This window comes from Sinohyriopsis cumingii, chromosome 6 (assembly GCF_028554795.1).
Source record: "Sinohyriopsis cumingii isolate HCF-2022 chromosome 6, ASM2855479v2, whole genome shotgun sequence".
NCBI classification, from domain to species: Eukaryota; Metazoa; Mollusca; class Bivalvia; order Unionida; family Unionidae; genus Sinohyriopsis; species Sinohyriopsis cumingii.
The window spans coordinates 157,379,061-157,397,735 of record NC_142966.1 but is presented as its reverse complement, the minus strand read 5'-3'; the positions used below and the strand labels follow the sequence as shown (position 1 = coordinate 157,397,735).

The 18,675-nt window shown below is 36.2% G+C and overlaps 1 protein-coding gene across 2 annotated transcripts in view; it reads right to left on the bottom strand.

Annotated features, from left to right (window-relative positions):
* Positions 1-3,166: 3,166 nt before the first annotated feature.
* LOC149798359 (uncharacterized) overlaps positions 3,167-18,675 on the bottom strand; it is a 120,286-nt gene continuing 104,777 nt past the window's right edge. For both annotated transcript variants that reach the window (XM_089963500.1, XM_089963501.1), the window contains 4 exons: positions 16,713-16,872; positions 14,925-15,082; positions 11,289-11,393; positions 3,167-8,043 (listed from right to left, as the gene is read on the bottom strand). In XM_089963500.1, coding sequence (XP_089819626.1) covers positions 7,804-8,043; positions 11,289-11,393; positions 14,925-15,082; positions 16,713-16,872 — 663 coding nt within the window. In that variant the 3' untranslated portion in view covers positions 3,167-7,803. The remainder of the gene's footprint in view (positions 8,044-11,288; positions 11,394-14,924; positions 15,083-16,712; positions 16,873-18,675) is intronic.

The following is an 18,675-nucleotide window of genomic DNA, read 5'->3' as shown; positions in this document are numbered from 1 at the left end:
GTGGCTGGCGGTGTATCACTGATGACTGACAGAAGCCCTGGAGAAAATCTCTCTCCTTCCTGTCTGCCTGTGAAAATAGGACATGACTTTTCGTTGCTGAGAACCGCCACTGAGAATTCTCTCATGAAAGTCCCCTAATAGGATCTGGTCGAGATAGTAGGTTCACTGAAAGTTAAAGGACAACTCTTGTGCATCTTCCTTTATCACCTCCTCAACTCGACGCCCTAAAGAAAATGGAGAACCGAACACAGCAACGATCGCCAGCCCCCTTTTCGGCTAGACGAAAAAGTCGTCAGGTGCGCGAAATCAAGAAAGAAGTCGACACAACGTTCCTGAATAAATTTTGTACGTTACGTTTAAAACTTGTCTGCGCACTTTATCAACATCTAGGCAATGCACGTGTGGAGAAATTATTTCTCTATGTGACTTTTACAGTGGGGTGAGAAAGCTGCGTGTAACTGACTTACCATAACGAAGCTTCAAGAGATGCCAGGTAGTTGCAATCCTTAACCATTGTGGCAAGATTCTGAACGATTAAATATCGTCTAGTCTACATCTACCAAGGCACTGACCTTGAAGGGAGAACGGATTCAAGGTGGAGGATGGCATTCCGACGGTCCGGTCAACCGACCCGCTAGTATGTGATAATAGACTCCTGACAATTGTAAACGTACATAGCTCCATCGTACTGCTGGCTCGATCGGTTGGAAAGGTGTACCAAAGAGGATATATGCTCTTAGGTCCGACCAGTGTGTGTAGTGTGGTCGGTAAGGACACGTCCGTCCGTACCGTATTAGTCAAGTTGTAAGTCCAGTTTGTTTTCTGCATATTTTCATGCACGGACGGGGTTCAAGATTGCAAGTCCTCTCGCCTCAAGGATGTGGTCACATTTGTTTGTGAGCCTTCACACCTCATTGGCGGGGCCCTATGCATATCCATAGTGTGATTGCAATATATAAAGCCACTTCGATTCGTTGATATACCGACAACAAAGCCTTTGAGCCATAGTGATCATATGCGATTTAAAGACTCGATTGAAATCGCCTATGCTTTCTACTGTATTCACAGATATATTATGTTCTAGCGCTGTTTCTATGTCTGCATGGAAGTGGGGGTCATCTCGACATTGCCCATGAGACTATTCAATGATTCTAATTATACACGGATGCAATAAATTCAGGCGCTATTTTGCGTCGAGATGCAATCTCCACCACCCATGGGAGAATCAACGATTCTACTGTATTCACTGCTCTGGTGCTGTTTCTTCATCTGTATGAAGGGTGGAGAGTGCATCTTGGCATCCCCGATGAGACTAATCAACAAAAAGGACGTGAGGTGCAGTTAAAAGTACTCGTTTTGCGGCTCTTGGGCTGCTTTTTCAAACCGCCGGACAAAGTACCAAGGTGCACACAAATTACAAGTGTGTGCTTACAAGCAATAGTATAAGGCACACCTAGTATCCGTCCTCGGCGACCTCAAATCGTTTACACTTTTCTCACGTGCTTGTCATCTCTGTAATGAAAGAGATCAACAAGTGCGTACAACACACACACACACACACACACTGCATTATCGAAGCAACTTAGAAATGTAATAATTGATAAGTACAGCACCCGAAAATTTCGCTAAATCGAATCTTATGGAACGAAATCACGTAACAATAACGAGCGGTAAGATAATTGCAAAACTATATTAAATAAATTCGCCTAATTTAACAAAAATGTATACACCATGAAAAGATAATCATCCCAACCCCCAGATCTTGGTACAGGTGATTTCTGTAAATAAATTCCCAGAACTTTGTTGTGGTATCCAACTTTGATGAACTCCATTTATGAAAAACTGCACCTTTCAAAGGGACCCACCCATTCTGGGCCCCGCCACAAATATATAACGAGCATATGGTATTACTCTTGTTCATCCTTCTAGCTATCACTTTCTTGTGTTTTGGTCATAATCTCAATATGTTGGCAAGTGGGGTTAAACAAGCTTATATATAAGGATTCCTTGTCAAATCATGTTTCCTACAAGAGGTCTCTAGCTGGGGTTAAACAAGCTTATACATGTAAGGATTCCTTGTCAAATCATGTTTCCTACAAGAGGTCACTACAGTTTAAATGACATGCTTTACTTGTCAAGTTTTATGTTCAAGGCAATTTCAAGTGAGCTAATGGTGGACGAGTCACGTAATTTTGTGGACGAGTTTTGGCAAGTTCAACATTCTCTTGTAAAAAGTGGAAATCTGATATTTTGTGCCTTGATGATGTAGCCAGTGTTATATTGGACATAAATGTTATATCTGATATATGTATTGTCTTGCCTCAAATATTTAGTGTACACCCTGATAATCTGTGCATTTGTGTAGTAGAATACATTTGTGGAAGTCTAAAAAAACCCACTAGTATAAGTAGGTAGATCAGTGGAGTGAATGAAACAATAAAAGTGCTTACCATAATAGCACGTGTATTGCATTTTGGTACATATTACTAAACCCACCCTATTCTCCTTTTTTCATTGCAGTCTATCAGAAATCTTCAGAGTTGTGAAATTCTCTTTCGTTATGTCTTTAGAAAACTTCACTTCTGCTGTTTTGCTAGACATGTACAGAATTGAATTATTTGAGGTCCTTTATAATTAAAAGTTGCTTTTAAACAAGTTATTTTTCTTTATCTTAATAATAGTAATACATTTTCAGCCAAGAAGTGTAACATCTCAATTATTGTTATTTTCCAACTGAAAATGTTTAGAATAAGATTTAAAATAGATCCAATTTTGTCAAGAAGAAAAATTTACTTTGCCATCCTTTTTCTTTGCATCATAAGAACAATTTTTTCTCCCCAAAAGGACATATCAAGGTATTGAACCTGGGCCTAGGTGGTTATGGAATTTGCAACCTTTGGATTATAAGCCAGGTGCTTTACCAACTGAGCTACCACAGCTATCAATATTTGTGTAATCATCCCAAGATGGCTGAAATGGGGTGGGGATATTTTTCCAGCTACCTCAAAATGTATTGTACTCGGTATAAAAACATATCTCAAAACTTTAGCCAATTCAGAGAAGAAGAAAAAGAGAAAAATTTAAGGAAATGAATACTACAAACAACAGTATATCAGAATTCTACCCTTCAAATGCAAAAGGACACAAAGCAAAGCAAAACAATGTGTATTTTTAAATTTTTTATTCAGTTATTTACAGTGACTTGTTTCTTGATGAAATCTTGAACCACAATAAAAACTGATTAGAACTCAAGTATTATTTTAGTTGTGTAACATCTTTCATGACTACTTTTACCGTTTATTATCTGCGGTGATAAATGAAATTCAAGCCATCAGTTATAAACTTTATATAGTGAGAGAGAGAGAGTGAGAGAGAACAAAAACAGTTTAATCAATTCATCACATGGCAAGAAGTTAAAATTATCCAGTGTAAATACATTTTGGAACAAGTCGTGATGGAGGAAGCTTTCTTTTTAAAATAAAACAACTCTTCTTTTAATCAATATATGCCAAAAACTTTATTAAATACTGCTTTGCAAATTTCAAGATATGGCCAAATAATTTTAAGCATTCCATTGATAACCTGGTCAATAAAATTTACCATGATGGGTATAGTTGTGGCATCATCCCTAAGCTGCATACATCTATTGCCAGTACACGTTTCTACAAATTTGTTGTTGACATAAAGTTAGTTCTGGAACTGTTCAAAAAACATCAAACAAAACAACGGTAAATAATAAAAATGATTTCAGATTATAAGTCTTATCTTGTTGCATAAATGTATGGACTAAATGAAGTCACAGGTACAGACAGTTACTGCTTAGGCAGGTGAAGAATTTATGAAAATGACAACATCCTGTCCAATAAGAAAAGACATCGATACAGAAACGAAAACAATAAATTTTCCCTCACAAAAGTGCAAAAAGCAAAACCAGAGTAATTACCAAAATTTCTACACATTTTACACTGAAAAAGATTGGTTTGTCACAAGCAGATCTCTTTCATTTAATGTAAGTTGTCTTTTTGGATATCAAAACTAAGATCTAATTCACCTTTTCTGTGCTTAATTTCAAATGATCTTTGATTTTGGAAGACTGAGTGAGGGTAGGAGGGATAAAAGCCATCCAATTAAATTTGACCGAGTTCTAGAACATGACATGCTTGGTCAACAATATGGCACTTTGAAAATGTTCTTTTTGTATCAAATTCTTATATAAATTAGTATGCAAGTTATTCAAGGTAGAGTACTCGCATAAATACAAGATCTGTTTACAAAATTTTTATGGCATTAAGAAAATGGATAATTCCTTATCTCCAAGTTTCTGACAGAAAACTTATGTATTGACGGTAATAACTAAAATAAACAGTTATCTCTAACAGATGAATATTATGAAAAACAAGCCCTATGATGATATGCCACAACTGTCTCGGGATAACAAAACTTTCTGGCAAACAATGTTTTACAAAAAAATCTGTTACTGTAATACAATCTGATATTTGCATAACCTACCTTCTCATTTTCTTTCATTTAAAAAAAAAAAAAGATGATAACATTCAACAAATCTCTCCAGAAGACTATAAAAAGAGATCCCAGGTAGAAAATAAAGAGTGTTTGTTGCTGGGAGGTTGGTTGGTGTTACGATGAGGATTTGTTCCAAAATTGTGTTCTTAAAACTAGGAACTTCAACAATCAAATCTTGTTGAAACAAGTTTTGACTATTAACAGATGCAATTAGATTTTCATTCCTTAAACATCATGGATTAAAAAAAGAAAAGAAAAGAAGATACCATATGCAATGCTTGAACAAGGATGGATGGACTTGAGGAGAATGGTAACAGTATGCACCAATCAGGCCATAAAAACAATACGGACTATATATTTAGCTAAAAATGCACATTTAGATAGATTACAGTATTTAACTGTGTGCTGCAAACAGCCAATAGTGAACTGCATACATCCAGATCTATCACCATATAATGTACCTACCTGCAAATCAGGGTCTACAATGGAGAGATCCTGATCTGCCAGTACATTCTGTAATGGAAGATCTGGGTCTAATGGCAGTTTGCCATTTGGTTTACATGTATATACTTGATGGGCAAAAATATGGAAGAATGTGTCAAGACTTCAAACAATTTTCAATGCCTTAGTGATCAGTAGTCCTCTCAATAAATAGCATTAAATTATCCACTCAGACATGATCAAACATTATCCACAGATTCTCACTGACCTTCAAATATTAAAAGATACAAATATAGGACACTGACCACCTAACATGTGAACTAATTACCTTTAGTATCTACTGTACAAAATGGACAATAAATAATAACTTATCAGCCTGTGTAATAACTATTAAACTTTCGCTGGTCTTGCACATTTATAAATTAAATAAATACAATTGATTCTAACTTGCCAAACTATGGCAAGAACGAATAGGATTTAAATAATAGTGTCTGATGTAACATTTTTCTAGTCCAAAGTAACTCTTCATACAACTGGCTTCTTTCCATTCTGAGCAGAGAATATATGGCAAGGGATGTTACATGATTTTATCATCAAACATTTAAAAATAATTTATCTTCGCATTTAAAACAGTCTTGGATTCAATACTTTAGACACATATTCTTATAGTACACAAACAAATCTAAAATATTACCATTGTTGATGGTAAAAATATTAATTATCTTGCAGGGAAAATCATCCATTACTTCATTCTTAGAATACCATTAAAATCATTTGCCTCCATAACAGAACATCAACCAAAGCATTAAAATCTAATGCAGGGAAGTCATTCATTCATTGCAGCTAACTCACAAAACAGGCAATTCAAGCCATGGGGTACAACTGCAAGTGATCAAATAAAAGAAAGCAGAAGTAATCACACATGAATGAATGAACCAAACAACATACTGTCAATATACAAGTACACTTTTTTTTATTGTCAATATACAAGTACACTTTTTGTTGGCAAAAATTTAGAATAACTGTAACAAAGTCATTTTTAAAAACAAATGCTGATATGCACATTACAGAAAGATACCACAATTACAAAAATTAACCCAAATTGAATGAAAAGCGATTTATGTTCAATGTACAGAAATAATCAATTTTCACCAGTTACCAATTATGTTCAGCTTGCTTTGGTGATCCTGAGTGTATCAAACAAATAGATACTTAACACCAATGGTTTTGGCCAGTCATTGCAAGTTAAAGTGAAAATTAAAAACCTAACATTTTCACAAGCTTCACGGAAAAGTAGTGCAGATACAACTTGTAGACCTGTTTACCCAGAGAAATGTTTCTCAGTACTTTGCCTAATTCCTTTAAGTCATTTAATCTACTGGTTCATATTTTCTGCTCAACTCGTTGCTTGTCCATCATCAAAAGGTTTGAAGCATCTTGCAAATTATCTGGCTAATTGTTGCATTACTGAACTCCTACTCTGTTACACACCCCTCCCACTAAAAACTTTTTGTGAAGTTGTCTGATGCAAGGTTACCAGAAAGGTTTCTATTTTCGTTTCTATATCTGAGTGATACTATATCCATTTACTTTATTTTCCTCGTCAACATTTCATCAAAAATCCAAAATCATAGGTTTGTTATGCAACCTCAAGATGCTAGAATTTACAATATTACAGTAAATGAAATGCTTTAACAACATATCTAAGATACTAACACTGGAACAAAACTCTGGCATGATGCTTTGCATTTGGAAAAAGCATAAAACTGAAAGAATGAATTACATTTTAATGAAATGATTTAGTCTCTTTTTTGTCTTAATTATAAACACCCCCCCCCAGAAGAGATAAGAACTCTAAAAACATTTTCAGGCAAATATACAACTCTGAAAGTTGTGACTGACTTCCTGCATTACATTTTCATTAAGCAATTATTTACAAATAGTTTAAATTAGGAAAAACTGCCAAAAAAATGTTATAAAAAAATCTATAAAGAATACAAAGTGAAAGCTCAAATGGAAAAAAATTATGTAAACTTTGACTTAGTTTGAAAACAAATTTTGTTGATATAAAATAATGAATATGAATAATTATTTAATTTAAGTTACATGTAATCAATAGTAACTGACTGGTAAGATCAATGTCCACAAAAATGTATACCTTCAATAAACTGAAATGAGTAAAAGGAGAAAGCTATCATGATTCTGAAATAAAAATGAATGTATGGCTCAATATATTTATATTCCTCAAAATGTAAAATTGTCTTCTGGACTATGACTTGACTAAAAGCCCATACATAAACCAGTCATCCCCCTCTCAATGCTTTTATTTTAAATACAATGTTTTTTTTCATCATGTTGGAAACAATCTTTCCTAAAGGCTTTAAATCTCTGATTCAGTTTTTATGCACTATAATGTGGTAATAGCAATACAATCTCCTTGTAATTGGATTAACAATCATAGAATCCCCAATTAAATTAATAATCTACACAATAGCACAGGCACCAAGCAAGCAGCAATGTCTTTTTATGTTCATGGTGGCATATTGGTTTTCTTTTATCTTTTTACTAGCACCATCCTACCAGGTAGGTTACCTGTCATTTCTTTTCAAATGTTGCACAGATATCTATTATCAGAGCATTCTGTATCATTTTGGACTAATCTAATCGTTCACAGAAATTTCACAAGTATCTTCTACTGTGGAACAGATACGACATTCTATAATGTCTTTTTTGTTGTTCAGAAAACCCTCAAGTGTTACAGGGGCACCACATGCAAAGATGGTGAGATGACAGACTAGTGACTGCTGAAACAATAGAATCCTCTCTATCTACGACCCATGATCAACTCTTGGGCTGGCTTCGTGGAACATTTTGCCCCAACAGCATACTGGAAAGGGTGCTAGATGTTGGCATGTTAGTGTTAAGGGTTGGGAGGGGCTGTGCGGCACCATACATTGACAAGGGTGAAAGTGAGGATAGCCCCATCTGACTCTGCTGGACAGCTATTTGCTGCCGCTGCCGCTGAATCTGCTGCTTGATCTGATTCAGACGCTGAAGTTCCTGCAGTTGTCGCTGCTCAACCTGAAAGAGAACATTCAGTATTCAATACACTACCAAGTGGGTTTTCCGAAAATTATCTCTTAACATATCCTTTATGTACAGGTATCCTTTATACAAAAAAATTATTTTTTGGCCAGGCACTGCATTAATTAAAAAAATTTTGAGCATGAAACTCAAGTGAAAAAGCCTAAATCAGACATGATACTTGTAGCAAATTTAGGTAATTGAAATTCATAAGTCTTGGAGACAGACTCGCTGTCCAAGTTTTGCTACTTTGCATTCAGAGGTTGGTGAGACTGTGCCTAGATGCTAACATTATTTCACATGAAAATAGAGTCCTTATATGTCAGTGGAGCAGACATGCTGCAACTGGGGTGAGGGTGTGGGTGGTGAGACTTTAAATTTTTAAAAGCTAATTATTCACTTTCTCATGATGATGTTCTTATGGCTAAGAAAATCTTATGAGAATTTACAAGTAATGTAGACTTCACAGTAATTTTATTAAAATGACACAATAAGTTGATTGAGATTAATTTTCAAGGGGTCTTTTATTCCTACATCATGATTGCTTAGTTTAGTCCATTATTATGGCTTAGTTCAGTCCATTATTATTGCTTTGTTTACTCCATTATTATGAAAAAAAAAAGAAACATCCCAAAAATGATATTTTTAGAGCATTTAATTTCTTATGATGGTCATGAGCTGTACTCTGATCTGACGTTATTAAAGTCATCGAGGAGGAACAGTTTCTTGCCAGACCTGCCAACTCTGATGAGTCCATCTCAGTAAGGCAGTTGATTTTTTTCTGTAAGATTGACCTGTTTTCAGTAAGGTGGTACAAAATATCAATACAGTAATACTTCAAACATTCGCGAGGTTTGGTTCCAGAACCAGTCGCGGATCAGGAGGAATCGCGAATGTTTGGTACAAGTCACTAAAAATGCTAATAAATGCTTATTTCTAGGGTTTAAACCCTAAATATGACCCAAATCATGCTCCCAAAGCACTTTAATTTCATTTAAAAGTTAGCTTAATACATTACCCTTAAAAAGAGAAATAAATGGTTGACGTACAAATAGAGTACAGTATCGCCTAATGGGTATTTGCCACACTAGCGCATTTACAGTACGGTACATGTATACTAGTATTACCCCTATACTAATTCACTGGCTGCCGTTTTCTTTTGCACTCACAGTAAGGTAAAACCAAGTAACGAATGGGACTGTAAACTTAATGACTGACATTTTCTTTGTCATTGTCAGGAAGGTAAACTAGGTGAACTTCATATGTCACAGAAGTCATAGAACGAAGGTACAATTCAATAAAATAAAGAAAACATGTACGTAGAGGGTACCAATGAAAATTTCGCAAATCCGTGAATTCGTGAATCCAGAAACGCGAATGCACGAGGTATTTCTGTAACTGCTATTATAAAGCTGGAAAATGTAATTAAAAGCTTGACGCATCGACCATAAACATTATGAAAAGTTTGTAAAGTATGTGTTCACTTTATTTACCACTAGTACAACTGCATAAACTCTAGTTCCAAACCCTATGCAGCTCAATGGCTTGTTGTGATCTCTCAACTTAACATAATTCTTGGAAATTCTTTTCCATTTCACATGGCAACGGCAATCATTTCCTGCCATGAGACATACAGACTGGCATGCGATGTCCAATAAATGTAATTGTGTCCTTTCCAGCTTTTATTCACAAGAATCTGAATACTCCTTTTTAATCTTAGATTTGATTATTAAGACTTTTCTTGAAGCTTATTTTCTGTTTCGTCTTAGACATACAACACTTTCAGGACGCCATTTTAAAAAAATTCTTTAATCAAAAGTTTGATCATGTAGATGCTTCGCATGAATAAATAGGAGCAGTTTGAAGCGTCTGGGATGCTGCAGTAAAGTTAGTCTAGTTCCCTGACTAATTTTACTAATTCTAAGATGAAACCCGGATCCAAATAAAACACGGATGAAACAATTATCCAGATTTTTTTGCAACGATCATTTTTCTTAATTTTTGCTAGTATGCCGTAAGTCTGTATTTTAAGGGTAATTTTTGTAAGACAAAATTGTAAGAGTTGGCAGGTCTATCGTTCACTGTAATATACACTCAAAGATGTCATGTAAAGCATAAACGAAACAGTCTGTCTTCAGGAGATGCATATAAAGCTGAAGCACAGGCACTGAGGACTGTAATGAAGCCTCCAACAGATGATATGCAAGTGAGATGACACACTGAGATATTGTTACTGGTATCGCAATATCTGCACCAATGCATTGCTGACTGCACAAACCTATGCTAGTCTTGCTTCCTAGAAACAATGTTGATGTTCACCTTTTGCAGCTCACAGTCAATCAGTACAGTCAAGTGAACATCCTGTTGCTTGCAATTTATCAGTCATTCCAGGTCACACAGTCCTAATGTTCCAGCTTCCAAGCCAGAAAAGTCTGCTTTCCTTTTTGCTGGTACACTCTTGCCATAAGAAACTGCAAAACCTGTTCTGACCAATGAGGAAGGCAGACCAAGGCAGTTTAGTACTTGACCAACTGGGTAATGCCCAACTTCGTGGTTGGCAACAACTGACCAGTAAGATGCACTGATCTCTCACACTGTCAGAGGCAACCAATGGTGCCCAATGGTATAAAAAACAGAGTTAAGAATGTTCTAACACGCCCAATCCAAAACCTTTTTACAAAATAGATTGCACAAAGCAAAGATAATGAAAAACTGCATTTGATTTTCACATTTTTGTGTTTTTTGCACACAAAAAAGTATTGCATGTATGTATGTGTGTGTGTGATCTGGACTTTTAATGTAGCTTTAACAAATTTCCTACCATATCACTACGATGACTGTGGTGTGGCAGTTTATTGGGATGTCTAGCACTGGGACATCATGTCGCAGACACGTAGCATCATGTTCAACCCAGTCATATTATCTTGACACCAGGCCGACCAGTCCTAACATTAACATCTTAATGCTGAGCACCAAGCAAGGCAGCTGCTAGTAACATTTTTTAAGTCTTTGGTATGACTCGGCAGGGGTTCAAACCCGCAACCTTCTGCATCCAAGGCAGATACTCTAAACACTTAGGCCACTGAGTGGTCCCAAAGGACTGCCTTTGGTCACAATTTAATATGTACCTTGCACAACATTAACAGACTGGTAAAGAAATTTATTATTAATTGAACTTCTTTTGGGTAACTTAATGCATAAACTAGAAAATTTTCATGCCTGAATGAAGTTCCAGGTATTACCTGTCGTCTCTGTGCCTCCTGTTGCTGCATGATCTGCTGGGCTAGTAACTGTCTTAACACTGCTTGTACTCGTTGCTGAAACAGCTCTGGTGGCATACCAGGGAACTGAAACATAAAGGGAAAATTTAAATGGACATAGAACTCTTTTGCACAATATCACTGATACAAAGTTTCATCATCTCCTTTCAGGTTTCCATTATTGAATGTGTCATATCATATAAATGACATCACATAAAATTAAAGTGTGTTGTTTGAAGTGTCTGATAAATTTCAAAAGTCTAAAACTTGTCAAGTAGTGAATGAGCACGATTCTTACACTGTTCATTTCAGAAGAAATTCATTAACTCATTAAAAAAAATTAACTGGTTAAGTCTCCAGGGCTTGAAATATGCAGATATTATTCACCTTGTTGCATAAATTTCCCATTCAATACATGATTCTATACATATTGATTACTGAATATTATTCGGACCTAATGGGTGATGACATTACCTACTCTATCTTACGTGTGTATTCTTAACATAGAATCATGTCTAATAACACTTAGAAACATTTTGAAAATTCATTGAAATTTAATAATTAATATGCATTAATAATGTATCCTAACCAGTGAAGGAAAAATGCAATTTTCAGCTCTGACATGTACAATGATACACCTTCACACATCCAAGGTTGATGGTGATGGTTTTCTCCAGTTTCTTCCATCTTCCACATTTTGAGACAACATCCTAGTTTGTACAGTCCAAAAATCCCCACCCCCCAGACTTTTTTTCTTCTTCAATTAGCACAGCAGAGGTATCCTACTTAATATTGCAAACTACCTATGCTGTGTGTCATTTTGATCCACCCTATGGATGTGAGCTGTCCAGATCAGGTCATTAAATCTGACAGATTTTGTACAGCAATGAACATTAAAATAAGATTCACATGATGGGACTGACAATCTATTGTAACAACAGCCTAACTGGGATGAATGTGTCAAGTTTCATGGTAATGTTCCAAGTAGTTTTGGAGAACTAATGATAATAAACTTGTGCTAACTGATGCATACAGGGGCCCCGAGTGGCCGAGTGGTCTAAAGCGTTCTTCGTTACGGATCACTGCCATCTCACCTCTGTCTGCGGCGGTTTGAGTCTAGGATTCAGCCAATGTGGGTATGTGAGAAAGCTTGCCAGTAGCTTCTCGTGGGTCGGTGGTTCTTTCCGGGGTTTTCCCGGGTTCTTCCTCCACCATTAATACTGGCCGCCATGTATAGCCTATCATGTGCTGAAAAATGGCGTTAAACCCCACAACAACAACAACTGATGCATACATGCCAACACAGACAGCGGTATAAGCGTAATTATTGTTAATACAAGTGGAAAAAAGCAGAAAACATGCATCATATATACTACATGCCATTGTATAACAAATGTGTTTTGTTTCATTACTTCCCTGGTTGTGCAGCTGGTCAAACTGTCACAAACTGCTTGAATAGTAGAATCAGAATAAAACACAAAATCATACTGACAAATCATCATATTCAATACTCACTTTAACATGTCTACATGTCTAACTTGGCTGAATGAGCATGAAGCTCATAAATTCTGCATTATAATGTGCTTAGTTTGAGTGCTGTATTGCAGCACTTTAAATTTTTTTCTTCAAATTTCTAAAACTTATTTTGTCCTTTTTCTGATAGATTTTGAGGTTTGATTGTTGTCGTAGGGTTTAACGCCATTTTTCAGCGCACGATAGGCTATGTATCGCGGCCAGTATTAATGGTGGAGGAAGAACCCGGGAAAACCCTGGAAAGAACCACCGACCCACAAGAAGCTACTGGCAAGCTTTCTCACATACCCACATTGGCTGAATCCGAGACTCAAACCCACGCAGACAGAGGTGAGATGGCAATGATCCGTAACGGAGAGTGCTTTAGACTACTCGGCCACTCGGGGCCCTGTTTTGAGGTTTGAAAAGATCTATCTGTTCTAACATTTTAAAGTCACAGAACATCAACAAATGAAACTGTTAATGCCTGTTTTGCTTAACCTCATTCACCATTTTCTTTAAAAGTGCAGACTGGTGTGTTAATGAACCCTATTAGTAATATAATGAATATGTCAAAGTTTCAACTGAAGAAACAAGTCCGTTTTCTTGGAAATGTGTCATGTACAGTTGCTATAAATAAAAAATAAGGAAAGCAGATGTACATCTAGAATGGAATAATGTGCTCTTACTCCATTCTTACACAGCAGTCTTCCATTTTAGAATATTCTCAAATTTAAATGAGTGGATTAAGGAGACGATAATAAAAATGAAAAAGAATTTTTTATTGCTTCATTTTTATTTTGCTTCTTAATGTGCCAGAAAAGCATAATCCATTTACAGGTAAGCGTAAGACATACTTAGCACACACGCCAACCCAACCACCACCCCGAGGTATAAGCATAATTACTTCTATTATAAGTAGAAAAAAAGCATAATTTGGGTGTGTGATCAATATATTACATGCCAGAATTACAATTCACAGCAAGTTTGAATAAGATACATTGTTACGACCAACTTGGTTCTACAGCTGGTCAAAATTCTTGTCACAAAGGGCAAAATCCATACGGATTAGAACTAGAATACAGCCACAAAATATACAGAAAATTTACATACAGCACTCACTTTAAATAGTCTACATATGCAATTTTAGCAGAATGATCATGATCTGGAATATTGTAATGATCATAGCCATGTGCTCAGAGTGCTGTAATACAATATTCTCATATTCTGTAAAGTAGTGTTGATTCGTCCTGTTTCTCATCTGACATGTTTTGAAGTTTGAAAAGATCCATCTGCTCTAACATTTTCCATCACATGACATCCACAACTCAGTGTAAAGTGTTTCACTCAAAATCTGGCACCATTTTCTTTACAGCTATAGACCGGTTCATTAACTAGCTAGCTTATCAATAAAATGAATTTGTTAGAAATGGGTCATATACAGTTGCTATAAATAGCAAATAAGGAAAGTACTCTTGCGCTATTCTTACACAGCAGTCACCTTTTAAGAATATTCTCAAATTAATATGAGTGGAATTAAAAAGATGAAAATAAAAATGACAAAAATAATATTTTATTGCTTCATTTTCTTTATTTTTTCTTGTTTGAAAAAAACGTAATGGACGGTCTTTTGTTTTGTTGAAAAACAAACCCTGTAATGATTACAACAAAAGTGTAATGGGATACATTTAAGACTTGGGTGAGAAGAAAAAAAAGCCTAATGATTATGCCAAAAGCATTATGGTTGACATGTATGCCTATGGAGGGTCAGTGGACAGAAGGCCATCACATAAGTCCTTCTGGTCTATGCCCCATAGAGCTAAAAATACAGTTTACATTAAAAACCAAAGTCACTAATGATCTCCAAAGCTCAAATATGAAACAGTTGTTTTAAAATTGATCAGAAAATTATATGCACATTTTGGTGAAATTACATTTTATGTGTCTGTACATCACAATGTACCCCCAAATCATCAAATTCCAGATAGTTCATCATAGATTTTGCAATTTGTTTCTAAAATGAAACTGGCAACAAGCAGCATTTGTATATGTTTTAGAATATGTAAAAAAAACCACAACTTAAACAAAGCCTGAAAAACAACTTACCCTAATCTTGAGATCATTGACGATCTGTAGCAGTCCATTAGGTCCCAGATTAGGCAGTCCCTGAGGGAACATTCCTCCATGCCAGCCTGAAAAACCCTGGTTGTATACACCAGGCATGGGTGGCATGCCAAACCCTGGTTGGACCATTAAGCTTTGAACTAGGAAAAAAAGATGGTGTGATAAGGGATGTAATGCATAATGTTATAAGCCGTCAACTTTAAATCTTTAAAATGAACACTATTCTTTCAATTCTTGAACATTTTGTACCGATATAGTCATATATTTACTATGGTTGAATGAATAAAGTCATCACAAGCAAATCATACTAATACTTTGACAAACATGTCTTCATATCAACAAAGCCAGAATCTACATTTCTAGCCCACAATCAAAGCACTGCTGTAAAACATGTGATGCTGATCTCAAAACATTCCAAAACGAATCATCTCTGTGGCACTATGTCTCACTTCTCACTAACATTGGCACAGCAAAATGAAAAGATCATAGCCGTCTACAGACCTCATGAATAACAAATAATGGAAAAAATACCAATATAAATAAGCCAACATTTCCTGCAATGCACTTCTGGACTTCACTAAGACAAGGAGCTTCAATCTTAAAATTTATATCAAAAGGACTGAGGTCCTACAAAGAGGTGTGAAAATGGATGAATATGCGGTGGTGGTGGTGTAAGCAAATGAAAAAACCAACAATGTACTTTACCCAAAAACATTTGTAGCAGTTTTAAACATTTGGCGAATCTCAACCACAGTAGCTCAATGGTTAGTTTGTCCAACTTGTGACAGAAAGGCTGCAGGTTCAAATCCTATAATCGGATTTGCATCAGTCGGCTATTGTAGTGTTCTTAGTTAACACTTTACCTTATAGAGTGTATGGGTTTTTAGCCCTTCAATACACATGTAGCAAAGTTACCCAGTGCAGTGCGCTATAAATAGAACACCTCTAACTTATTCGACTCCATACACATAGGCCTGCCTGTTAACTGTTAAGCAGTGTAGTGCATGTTACATTTAACAGGAATTTTAATCATTTTACATTTTTGGTACACATATATTATGAATGGAAACATTTAATAGTAAAGTCCGATTGTTATAGCTGTATAATTATTTTTCATGGAAGAATTTTTTATGTGCTTTAAAATCTTGAAAGAACTCATTCACCGCCAAGTCAGTGAAGCCGCGTGACCAACCATAGCTGCCATTTCTCATACTAGAAATTTAAAAGTTCCTTGTCTGCGTCTACATCACTAAGTCATCTGAATTTGATAATTTATAAAAAAAATCATTGCTGCCTACATCAATATCAGAGCCTTTACCCAAGTTATTGAAGCTTTCATAGTTATAGTTGTGATTCTAATCGTGAAAACTCGATTAAGTACTGAATGAAATCTGCGACCTCCATTTTAGAGAGAATACGAGCCAGTGACTTTAAATAGCAGATATCAACCAGAGCATAAACAGTGACCATGTGATCCGATGTAATGGTCATTCACAGCAATGAATGTAGTATCTAAATGGGGTTTTTCTCCTGTTTACAGCAGGCATCAAAAGGCGCTTGAATGCGAATTGGGAAGAAGCATCCAAAGGCCCTTGTATGCAAATTGGGTAGCGGCATCCAAAGGCTCTTGTTTGTGAATGGAGTAGAGGCAAACAAAAGTGCTTGCACAAGGTAAAGGGTTAAGGCACTTTACTCACATTTTCTCGGCATTAAATAACCTACTTGTGATGCTTGTGTTAAAACTGAAAAAATAATGATATGTAAAACTACCTCTAATTCCTTTCTTCTCCTCCTCATATTCTTCCCAGGCAGCTTTTCGTTCCTCCTCTGTAAGTTTATCCTCCTCAATGTTCTCCAGGAGGGAGTCGTGATCATGGTACCCCACAATCCAGTCTTTGTGGGATTGTAGCAGCTCAGCTAGCAGAACATCCTGTGTGAAAAAAAATAATTTAAAAACTTATTTACGGTGAAGACACTAGTTTTGGTGTAGTACCTAGTTTCACAGATTTCAGTATTTTATATATGGATAGTGCAACAGTCCTACCATGTACTTTGATGGCTCAGATATGGGCAAGTTTTATACATTGGGGTGGCATTATGGATATCTTTTCCTGGGTCCACTCCCAAATATTTTAAACCACTAAACCAAAAAGTCGGTCCATTTCCAGTTTTTCTGTGACTATGTGAATCTAAATTTTTGGTTCTACTTCAGTGAGCTAGAAGTCAAACTTCAACTATACATTCTGATATGGCTGAAATAAACCCAAGAGTTTCCTGAACTCAGATATTACCAGCATCTTCTTTGGTGCGCTAGCTCTTCCAGACAATTAAATAATTGTTTTGTAAACATTCTTGGGATAGATCTTGTTCATTTCACTTGTAATGCATAATGTATTTCATTAGGCAAATGAATAATACAACTCTTTCAGTGATTAACTGCATTCTTCACTGATAATATAAGCTGACTGGTTTTATTTCCCTTCCTGAACCAACATTATGGGAATGCACTCATGCATGATTACGGCAATGGCCAGGTACAACCAGTGTCTACATAAAATCTAACTATGGCATTTATCATGGACAGCTGATGGGAACAAAAAAAAATGCGTGTCCACTCAAACTGGAAGCTGCTCATGATGGGATGCAATTTCAATATTCAGTGAGCAAAATAATGCAAAATAATTACACAACTAATAAATAAAGTGCCAAAGACATTGACTTGCAATTTCTATTTTTTAATCAGTTTACGACAGCAATAAAATATGAATAAATCAGCTTTTGCTGGACCTTAACCTAACCTTCAGAGCTAAGATGAACAGAATTGTTCAGGTCGTTTAAGCTAAATCATTTATCAAAAACGGCTTAGACCCCGACCTGTACGTTTATAATGTACAGGCATATCTTGGTGTTAGACCCAGACATGTGGTTGTATAATGTACAGCATATCTTGGTGTTAGACTCAGACCTGTAGTTGTATAATGTATAGGCATATCTTGGTGTTAGACCCAGGCCTGTGGGTGTATAATGTACAGGTATATCTTGGTGTTAGACCCAGACATGTGGTTGTATAATGTATAGCATATCTTGGTGTTAGACCCAGGCCTGTGGGTGTATAATGTACAGCATATCTTGGTGTTAGACCCAGACATGTGGTTGTATAATGTATAGCATATCTTGGTGTTAGACCCAGGCCTGTGGGTGTATAATGTACAGCATATCTTGGTGTTGGACCCAGACATGTGGTTGTATAATGTACAGCATATCTTGGTGTTAGACTCAGACATGTAGTTGTATAATTTACAGGCATATTTTGGTGTTAGACCCAGACATGTGGTTGTATAATGTACAGTATATCTTGGTGTTAGACCCAGACATGTGGGTGTATAATGTACAGCATATCTTGGTGTTAGACATGTAGGTGTATAATGTACAGTATATCCTAGTGTTAGACTAAGACATGTAGGTGTATAATGTACAGCATATCTTGGTGTTAGACTCAGACATGTGGGTGTATAATGTACAGCATATCTTGGTGTTAGACTCAGACATGTGGGTGTATAATGTACAGCATATCTTGGTGTTAGACCCAGGCCTGTGGGTGTATAATGTACAGCATATCATGGTGTTGGACCCAGACCTGTGGTTTTATAATGTACAGCATATCTTGGTGTTGGACCCAGACCTGTGTACAAGCATATCTTGGTGCAAGAAGTTTGCCACTGGGCATGCTACA